This window comes from Myotis lucifugus, unplaced genomic scaffold (assembly GCF_000147115.1).
Source record: "Myotis lucifugus unplaced genomic scaffold, Myoluc2.0 scaffold_59, whole genome shotgun sequence".
In the NCBI taxonomy this organism is placed as follows: Eukaryota; Metazoa; Chordata; class Mammalia; order Chiroptera; family Vespertilionidae; genus Myotis; species Myotis lucifugus.
In genome coordinates, this window is record NW_005871107.1 from 6,163,194 (window position 1) to 6,174,559 (window position 11,366).

General features: G+C 33.4%; 1 protein-coding gene across 11 annotated transcripts in view; it reads left to right on the forward strand.

Moving 5' to 3' along the window:
- Positions 1–4,323, forward strand: part of SENP6 (SUMO1/sentrin specific peptidase 6) — a 74,299-nt gene extending 69,976 nt beyond the window's left edge. For 10 of the 11 annotated variants that reach the window (XM_023754289.1, XM_023754288.1, XM_023754293.1 and 7 more), the window contains 4 exons: positions 379–467; positions 1,953–2,021; positions 2,113–2,263; positions 3,805–4,323. In XM_023754289.1, coding sequence (XP_023610057.1) covers positions 379–467; positions 1,953–2,021; positions 2,113–2,263; positions 3,805–4,014 — 519 coding nt within the window. In that variant the 3' untranslated portion in view covers positions 4,015–4,323. The remainder of the gene's footprint in view (positions 1–378; positions 468–1,952; positions 2,022–2,112; positions 2,264–3,804) is intronic. The other variant, XM_023754297.1, reaches the window with a different exon arrangement.
- The last annotated feature ends 7,043 nt before the right edge of the window (positions 4,324–11,366 follow it).

Here is an 11,366-nt window from a genome sequence, read left to right on the forward strand (position 1 = left end):
GTTACTCATATCCTATTATCTTAATAACCAGCTAACTTAATTTTTATAGAAACACCTAAAATCAGAGCAGTGGTATTTGACCAGAGAAGAAGCAGTTGTAATATATTGTCTGTAAAAATGTATTCTAGATTGAGCATATGATGTAATAATTTTTCAGATTACTTTGATTTGTAGTTTCTTTTCATTAAAACGTCAGTGTTGTGATATTAGATAATTGGAATCAAGTGACATCCCAATTTTTGTGTTTGATCACCTGACTAGAAATGTTTTTGACATATTTGTTATAAAAGATTTCTATCCTCAATAGTTCTACTTTGGTAGGTTATTAGTTATTTAGATTGTATATTTTCAATACTAACAGCAGGCTCTCTCTTAAAGGATGACAGTAGTGACGATGGATTCCTTACCGATGACAATTGCAATTCAGAAATAGGACAGTGGCATTTAAAGCCTACTATCTGTAAACAGTAAGCATTGACTACATGAAAATCTTTATTTATGTACCTTCATAAAATAACATGACTAGACAGTGTTTTGTTTTGTTTTTTAAATATTTTTATTGATTTCAGAGAGGATGGGGGTGGAGAGAGAGATAGAAACATCAATAATGAGAGTAACTCATTGATCGGCTGCCTCCCACCCACAATGGGGATCAAGCCTGCAATCCAGGCATGTGCCCTGACCCAGAATCAAACCGTGACCTGGTTCATAGGTCGATGCTCAACCACTGAACTACACCAACCGGGCTAGACAGTTTTATTTAAACAGGTACTAAGCAAAAGTCACAATGGCTGTCAGTTTCATTGAGGAAAACTGGATCATGCCCAATGTCCAAGGATCAAATGGAGAGAAAGAATAATTACTTTAGTCCTCTATTTTTTATGTGTGCATGTATGCACACACAGACATTTCCACCCCAAATGAGAGTGAGTTCGTTTTGATTTTCGGAAGTAATACTATATTCTGAGGTCGGGGCTCCAAGCTTCTTAGGTGATGACGTATTGCCTATTTGTAAACCTCATCTTTTTTGGCTTCTTTTTCTTACCTTTTTTTTTTTCTTTGTAGAAAATGTTGGTTAAAACTCCATTAACAGCTTTTGAAAAGCAAACCTCATTTATAAAGAAAAATATAGAGACCTTGAACAGTTAAGAGTCCAAATCCCACAAAATTTTAACCAGGAAGAACCTAGACCCGTGGTCGGCAAACCGCGGCTTGCGAGCCACATGCGGCTCTTTGACCCTTTGAGTGTGGCTCTTCCTAAGCCTTAGGAGTACCCTAATTAAGTTAATAACAATGTACCTACCTATATAGTTTAAGTTTAAAAAAATTGGCTCTCAAAAGAAATTTCAATCATTGTACTGTTGATATTTGGCTCTGTTGAATAATGAGTTTGCCGACCATTGACCTAGACCTTTAAACATTCCAGGTCACTTTGCACTACATTAGACTTCCTTACCTTTACTTGGGTTTATAACAAAATTTTGAAGGTTGAGTCTTATAGTGAGTGTTCAAAGTGGAATCACTGGATTCTAAATTAATTCTTGTATGTGACGATTACCTGTTTTGTTACCTGTAATAGGTTTTAGTTAAAAGTGTGATTATTTTCTTCTGCTTTTGGTGGAATATGGGTATTCAAATTTTCAGAATGGTTTTGACTTCCTATTAAATTTTGAAGTATTTTTAGAAACCTACTATGGAACTTTATTGAAATATATTGACAACTAAAATATGGTTAAATTACTACTTTATTATTTGGTATTTAACATAACCATGGCTATTTAAGTATTATTAGGGTATGTATGTCTATAAGGTTTATTCCCGCCACCCTCCCTAACTTTTACTTAGGCATGCAAAGGGAATATTGAAGGTTTTAAATTGTATTGCTAATGCACATCTCTTTATGCTCTTTTAACATTATAAGGTGTTAACATTTGGTCCTTTCTACCATGCAGACCTTGTATCCTACTGATGGACTCACTCAGAGGCCCTTCTCGATCAAATGTTGTAAAAATTCTAAGAGAGTAAGTTCAGAACTGCACCTCGTACTTTTTATTCTGTTAGAAATAAAGAACTATATATATGCATATTCTTACTACATATTTATTATTGCAGGTATTTAGAGGTGGAATGGGAAGTTAAAAAAGGAAGCAAAAGAAGTTTTTCCAAAGATGTTATGAAAGGCTCTAATCCAAAAGTACCCCAACAAAATAACTTCAGTGATTGTGGTGTATACGTATTGCAGTATGTAGAGAGCTTTTTTGAGGTGGGTTTCAAATTGTTGGATATGAGATAATAAATAGTAAAATACTGTTTTGGGTCTTACGTTATTATAAAATAACAGTAAGTAAATATTTTGAAGAGTTTGAAAAACTATCATTTCAAAAATTATTCCAAGGAGCAAAAACTTCCAAATTGGAGAATTTTTAAGACATAAAAAGGTTATATATTTCGTCACATCCAAGCCTTGTGACCTCATTCCTCATCACTAATCAACTCCCCTTCCCCCTGGCTCTTTCAACCTAAAGAAATCTCTCCCATGATGTGGATTGCCCCTTTCACTCTCTTTTCTCCTCTTCACAGATATATTTCTGGAGATGTATTTATATTCACTATCTTCATTTCCACAAATTCTACTTCTCAAATCTCTGTAATCTGGCTTCATCCTCATTCTTATATTGAAATTGTTCATGACCTCTAAGCACCATTTGAAATTGACCATTCCTTCCTCATAACACTTTCTTCCTTTATCTTAAGAGATGCAATAACACTCATGCATATTTCTCTTGGATATTCTTTACAGTTATATTGACTCCTTTTTTAAATTCACTATTCAGTGTACCATAAATGTTATCACTTCATGTTAAATATGTTCAATTCTTTATTTCTGATGCCACTTTTGAAGTTCAGTATACTAGCATCACTATTCTAAACTACTGCCTCCTACCTTCTGTTTTTCACAGTTGTTTTCCAGAAACCCAAATCTAGTCATGTTACATTAAATCTTATAATGGCTTCCTGTTGCTCTTGGATTAAAGAAAATTCATGTGGCCTGCATGATCCAACTACTGTCCAAGCTCCTGACCTCATTTCCTACCATTCTCACTCTAGCATTCTGTATACCAGCCACCTGAGTGTCATTCAGTTTCTCATTGTGTCATGTTCTTTCTCATCTCTAGACCTTGATACATAGTTCTTTACCTGAAATATTCTTTCCTATTGCTTCTATCATTTCTTATTTGGCTAACTCCATTTAATTTCAGGTCTTAGCTTAAATATTACTTCTTTTTGGAATTGTGTTTAGCCCCCACATATGTATAGGACTCTCTGATTCTACTGTCACAATATTTGTCATATTCATTGTTTTAATTGTTATCTGTCTGTCTAGACTAGAGTCAACAAGCCTTTTTATAAAGGGCCAGATATTAAGTAATATTTTAGGCTTTGCAGCTATACAGTGTCTGTTCCTATTCAGTTCTGTTGTGGCAAGAAAGCATATACAGACAACATGTAAATGAGTTAGTGTAACTGTGTTCCAACAAGGCTTTATTTACAAAAACAGGCAGTAAGCAGAATTTGGCCCACTAGCTGCCATCTGCTGACCCCTGATCTAGATGACCATCTGTTGGCAGAAGTTATCTATCTCCTGTGCCGAGCAGAATGCCTGGCATGTTGATAGATAATGACTGAATACATAATAACTGAGTTGTTGATTTTTAATTTTTAATGTTGGAATGCTTTTGTGTTTTAACTTAAACTGTTATTCCTTATAATTTTCTAATATGCATCTAACATTTTTATTTTCAGAATCCAATTTTCAATTTTGAACTACCTATGAATTTGGCAAACTGGTTCTCTCCCCCAAGAATGAGAACAAAAAGAGAAGAAATTAGAAACATAATTCTAAAGCTGCAGGAAGATCAGAGTAAAGAGAAAAAGAAGTATAAGGACACGTACTCAACAGACACATCTTTGGATGAAGGAACAGAACCAAGTATTGACAGTATCTCAGATTGACCATTTCTGATTCTTGTCAGTGTTGTCCTGAGAAACAGGTGACTTTCGTCTTTGGGTACAGACAGTAAAGAACTGAAGTGCTCACTACTTGTAATGCTTGTATAAATGTCATATAATTAATTTCCAATGGAGTATGTATTAAGTTAGTCTGTAAATATGTTAATGAGGCCAATTTTTCCAGCATTTATAATTATTTTTTTTTCACTTGTTAGGAAGCTTTTGTTATGTATTTTCTGTTAATAGTATTGAAAACTGCAACTTCTAAACACTAAATAAATAAATATTTATAGGAGGACATGATTAATTTGATATTCTTTAGTGAATTTGTATTAAATTCCTCGGTTTGTGTGATATATTTCATGGGAATATTCAAGTATCTATAATTTTTTGACCTTTTGCATTTCTAAAGTAACTTGAAATATGAAAATAAGATGAACTCTAAGGCATTTTGAACAAGAAAGACATCTTTATGTGCTTGTAAAGCAGGGGAAAAAACAACAGCTTTTTAAATTCATATATTCCCTTGTGTCCAGAAAACTCCAAAATGGAATAAATATAATTTTACATAAATATTTAAGGAGAAGTAATTCAAAGAATAACCTTGAATTAAACTAAATAACTGTGCTTTATCATATATTATTGCCAACTACATTTCTGAAGACGTCTAAGGCTCAGGTTAAAACTATTTTGATAAGTGCAGCTCGAATTTCAAATATCCCATGTTATCTTTCTATATTATAGCTTAAAATATTCTACAAAATGTGTGATATAGTTAATTGGTAAACATTTTTAATCTGTGAACACAGCAATTTAAATAGGAATTAAATATTTTTTGTAATGGCTTTTGCTATTTTTTCATTGCTCATTTTGTTCTTGTTATTTTGATAAAGTATCAGACTTTGCACATGAGTTTTTTAGTGTAAATTATTTTTACATGTGAAAGTAATATCTTTTGATCAATTGCTTAATGCAGGAAAAAAAATCCCCTACCTTGAATTCCCCTTTTAAATTCTTAAAATGTGATGGTTTTGATGACAGATTTACAACTCATATAGGAATCTTGCATATATCTGCTGAAACTATTATTTTCAAATGAAACATTATGCATTTCTTTTGAATTAACTTTGAGACTCAAAATATATATTTTAAAAGTCATTTTTTGTTAAAAATGAATTTCAAAATGCACATATGTATAACAAAAATAGTTGAGACTATAAGGAAAGCCATTTTTATCAGCATTTATTTTATTTTTAGTCTGGCCATTTCTGGTATTGTGACCAACATTTTAGGATATTTTCTGGAATTTAATAAAGTCTGTGGGTGTGTTTGGGGTAGATGGAGGTGTTAACAACAACTAAAAAAAAAAATCTATTGAGACACACTCATTAAGGGAAACCTTAAAATGTAGGTTTAGGGAAGATCATCATTAGTGCTTTCAATTATAGTTTTGTTACTTTGAACTATGAGAACATTTTTAAATTTCTGATTACATTATCTTTTTTTAAGAAATGCCCTAGAGCTATTAGCCCAAATATGAAAAAATGAGTTTAATCTTATTATTTACTGAATATGGACAAAAAGAAATGGAAATTGTTTTTTTTTAATTCCTGATAGCAGTAAACAAAATTCATATATTTAATTTTTTTAATATACTGTATTTTATCAGAATTTGAAGTTACTGAAAAAACTATTCTAAAATGCTCATTTTTTGTTTTAATTTCTGATGGTTTCATTTTGCATTTTTAATCTTGTTAAGAGAAAAATATAACTTGTCCTTTATGCCATCTCAAGTCAATCACATTTTGACATGAAACATATAGATTGATGCCTGTCAGCTTTCTCTAGAGGTAGAGTATTCAGATATTTGATATTTCTCCCAATCCATGTAAAATTCTATTTTTAAAAATTATGCTAATGACTTTGTTTTACATATACTAGTATATACTGAAATCTTTGGAGACTTCGAGGCTGAGCTCCAAAACTAGACTTGAGAATCTTTGGTGTATATGCACATTTACTTGATGATTATGTACTGTGGTACTGCTATATGTAGTTTAAAGTGGCTACCAGTCTTTTAAAATGTGTCATTAGTATTTGGAAGTTGTGAAACAGAATTTTAAAGTTTAGAGGTTTGTTACTAGACACTGAAACTGCATGACAAGTATCTGGTGTCTTAACTAATTAGATCTGTTGTATTTGTTTTCTTGTTGGATAGAATAACAGTTAATCATTTTTAGAAGAGTTTTAGATTACTTGCCATAAAATTTGTATGTGTCTCAGCTTGTGGTAGTTTAGGAGCAAAGTTGGCATTTAACTAGTTCGTTCCCTTTGGTGATGTTGTTAAGACAGGTGAAAACTTAGTGGTATTGTTTCAAATTCACATAAATCTAAATCAGTTAAGCAGAGTAACCTGTGCTTACACTACTAGTCAATTATATGTAGGCGGTTTTATTTGAAAAGGTAAAATAATTATCTAAATTATATCTTGTTTTAAGTCACCAGAATGAATTCAGTATTCTTTTCTTTAAAAAACTAAGATCTGTGAAGATTGTAAGATATAACATAAAACAAACAGCTTTAATTTCCCAGACATCACAAATTATACTTCAAGTCACAGACAGTTCACTGAACAGGAGCATTAATGAATATATATATATACACATACATATATATATATTTTTTTTTGAATACCCATTCGAGGGCATGCTTAAGAGAGAGAAATAACAATGTGAGAGAGTAACATCGATCAGTTTGCCTCACCTTTCGTATGCTCCCCAACTGGGGATCAAACTCGAAACCCAGGTATGTGCCCTGACCAGGAATTGAACTGGTAACCTTTCAGTGCATGGATGACACTCAACCAACTGAGCCACTCCAGGCAAGGATATATTTCAGTATATACATATATATGATCAAGAGTTAGTGGAGTAAAGCTACTGGAATATGATAGAATAACTTAGAAGAAACAGAACCCTTAAAAGATAAGGTAATGTAGTGCTATATATTTAGAAGAGGTATCAATAACAAGGTTGCTCTAGAGATTACTTTGAGGACAAAAAGAGAGATTATTGTGGAGACATGCTACAGACTGTGTAGCCAAGTGAATGTAAATGTATAGTTTACCAGTAAGAACATAACAGGTAACCCTGGACTCTATTGGGAAGTGTAATCTAAATGCACTGAAATACTACAGTAGGACTTTGGGTTTTTTTCTAATCATAGGAAGGAAAAAAGGGGTTATGAAAATGCTTCAAAACTAACCACAGAGAAAGAATTGGTTGATCAAGTCAAAGAAATGTGTATCTTCGGGGAAAGTAGTTCTACCATCTTAATTCTAACAGGCCAGATCAAGGAATAATGATAGGGTACCCTAAACTGCTATTACGGAAATCAGAGTGCACTGTACTCAGGAAACTACCATAGACCCATGGCCTGAAACAGACCAAAAAATTGAAAGCTTACAGGTCTTCACTATATTGCAAATAACATTTAAATTGTCCTTATTGCAAATGATTACAGTGAAGAGCATATTATCCAAAGCAATTATTTTTATCTAGGAATAGGCATCAAAATCCTGGGGAGCTCTTCAAAAAACACATACCTCATGTCTTAACCCCAGTGAAGCCATGTATTTTCAAATAATTCTCAAGTAATTCTGATATGCATCTTCTGTGTCAAGCCACTGATTGGAAAGGATCAATATATGTCCCTGACAGTTTTTAAGCTGCTAGTCCCAGAGGTAATAAAGTTTGTATTTTACTCTTTTAAATGCTTTAGATACCACTTTGCTCCCGCTCCCCACCCCCAAATTTTCATTAAGAACTTGAAGAAGTTATTAAGTTGCTGTTACTAAGTCTTAAAAAATTATAAAGAAAATTATTCAGGTACTCAAAGGTTAGATACTGGCAGATAAATCATGTTGTTCTAAAGATTCTGGCCCTATCTGGTTTGGCTCTTTATAGAGTGTCAGCCTGCAGACTGAGGGTCCCAGGTTTGATTCTAGTCAAGAGCACATGCCCAGGTTGCAGGCTCAATCCCCAGTGGGGGGCATGCAGGAAGGAGCCAATCAGTGATTCTCATCATTGATGTTTCGGTCTGGAGCCCTCTCCCTTCCTCTCTGAAATCAATAAAAACATATTAAAACGTTTTTTTAAAGATTCTGCAAATTATAAAACAGCAACTCTTGAGAAGATGTGAAAGTGAATTATTAAATGGTGGTGTGTGAACTCTTAATGGTCACTAGAAGTTAGGGAACCACTACAGTAAAGGTTGTTTTATATTTTTATTAGAATTCTGGACTACGCCAAAACCGGTTTGGCTCAGTGGATAGAGCGTCGGCCTGCGGACTGAAAGGTCCCGGGTTCGATTCCGGTCAAGGGCATATACCTGGGTTGCGGGCACATCTCCAGTGGGAGATGTGCAGGAGGCAGCTGATCGATGTCTCTCTCATCGATGTTTCTAGCTCTCTATCTCTCTCCCTTCCTCTCTGTGGAAAATCAATAAAATATATTTAAAAAAAATAGAATTCTGGACTAATAAATCTAGAATGCAGCCGGACTAGCAATTCTCAAAATGTGTTTGATAACTCTGGTTCTGTGGTCAAATAAGTGTAAAATATTTAAACCAAGTTAAGCCAGTTTCTTGGAACTTTTAATATGCTAATACAGAGCAATTTAATGAGTAGAAAATATAGAACAGCATGATAGATACAGAATTTGGCTATATCTTCCTTTTTCTCTTCTGCTCTGGTTCTCTAAACTGCCTTATAAATGCTCCACAGAATTAACTATTGGGGTGTTTGTGAACTGAACTTTAAGAAAGGGTACTTTTGAAACCTCTCTGAGGTTGGTTACTTATTTACATTTTATTTCACTAATAGTTGGGTATATGATTTGGAGACTTGAAAATAAGTGACTAGTGTCCTGGGAAAATGAAGTCAGATTTGATGATACTCATCTTTTGTCACTAAGTCATCTAAACTCATCACAAGTAGAAATTGTGCAAAAATATGAATGTGAATTGAAGGATTATCTGTCAGCTTTTTCCTCTGTTTATATCTTAACTGATATCTTATACCTCTCCCAACTTCCACGCTATCACCCTTTACTTTAGAATTAAACTGCAGCAAACTTTATACCTAAAAGTTTTCTTTCCTTCTGAAGAAATCTGTGCAAAAGGGCACTTTTAACTTACACACACACACACACACACACACACTAATTTCTCACTAGAGGATATATTTATATATTTTTATTGATTTTTAGAGAGAGGAAGGGAGAGAGGGGAAAATAAAAACAACATTGATTGGTTACCTCCTGTACACACCCGGATCGAACCCGAAACCTAGGTATGTGCCCTTATGGGATCAAACTCAACCTTTTGGAAGGCCCTCCAACCAACTGAGCCACCTGGCCAGGGCGACTTTCAGTATTTTTAATCCCCCAAATAACTCAAAACAAGTTGTTTAATCCTGTTATGAGACTTATTAAATTTATCATAATTAGCTACATACATGTTGATAGGAGAGAACTTGATCCAAAACAAATTAGATGAACTTTGTACTAAGTGATGGAAATTTAAAACAGCCAAAACTATAGAATGTTACTAATGTCACCTTAATAAATTTAATACAAATAAAACAGCCAAACAGCTATCATCTCCCCTCATGGTGCTTCCTTATGTGTAATGGGTATGACACCTGTTAATCAGCCTCAAAAGTTAATAATTTCAAATAACTGCCTTGCCGGAAAAGTACAACATGTATTTAAAAAAATATAGCCTCATCTGGAATACTGGGGAAGTCTTCCCTGAAAATGTGACATTTAAACTATTGGGAGACATAAACTAAACAGTCTGAGAGGGCAAGAGAAGAATTGTGTTTATAGTTTGTGCAAAGGCTCTGAGTCAGGGAGGTGTGTGGCTTTTCCTAAATGATAATGGCTTCACTTATTAAGTATGTATTTATGCCAAACACTGTTGTAAGCTTTTTAAATGTATGAATTCATGTATTTACCATGACAATAATATGAGGTATGTAGTGTTATTATACCCAATTTACAGAAAGACAAACAGGCCCAAAGAAATAGTTTCTCCAACAAGACTGGGCATTGAACACACCTTCTTACCCTAGAAACTATGTTAACCTGGCTAGATGAAAGAAGATGGAAATAAGTAAGATGTACATATTTTTTTAGAGATGCAGTGTGAGAGAATATTGTTTACTTTGGAAAATGGTTATATGGATTCTTTGTTATCTTTCAGTATGTTTAAACATTTTCATAATTTTTAAAATAAAATTAAAGAAGGCCTGTGTAACTGGATCTCAGAATAGGGTGAATGGGTAAGCTGGGACCTGATCACGCAGGGCATTGAAGCCATGTTCAAGATTTTCGTCATTATCCTAAAAAATCACTGATGCCTTTCAAGCAGAGCAATGACATGATTGACTGTGAATGCTATAAAGATCCTAATGACAGTAATGAAAGAATTACAGGGGGCAAGGATTAGTGCAAACCTCTATAGTAATTAAATTAGTCATGAATAGTTACTATAGGATAAAAGGTCAATTATGCCTATGATTATAGGATGCTAAAAGACATAATTTGGATATTTCATTTGAGATTTTCCTTTTAAAAACATGCAACAATCGGAAAGTTCCTTTGCCTCAGAACTTTATTGTTTTATGAATAAATTATTGTCAAAAATACTTAAATGTAAATGAAATATATAGTTGAAAATTGGACAGAAAATTATTAACTGAAGCTATTGATAGATAATTGATATTAGAAACAAAATTATAAAGCATGTGAAACTACCAAAGGAGAAGCATTACATTTTTTTTAAAAACCCAAAGTGTTATATTTTTGAACACATATAATAAAAAAGAATGTATAAACTAGCATAAAATACCAACATTTCATCACAGAAAAAGTGTTTTATCAATGTAAAATTAAACCAATTATACCAGGTCATTTGTTGCCTGACGTTTCCAAACCCACATCTTAGGGAGGATGGAAAGAAGGGAGGGAGGGAGGGAGGGAGGGAGGGAGGGAGGGAGGGAGCAAGCATCTGGAACATAGCTAGTCCTCTCCCATCCCAGTCTCCTTCGTCACAGCTAATTGGACTTAGAATTGACACCTGCTCTCAAGGAAAATTAGTTTGTAATGATATGACCTAGGAGATTTATTTTTAAAAAAGGAAAGAGCCAATCAGATCTGATCATTGGGAATTTATATTGAAAGTAAGAAATATTTGCAAATTGGATGTAGCAGAGAGAGGAGAGGACAGTGTGTTAAAATTACATTCTAAGTACCTTATTTTAGATATCCATATATATATATATATATATATAT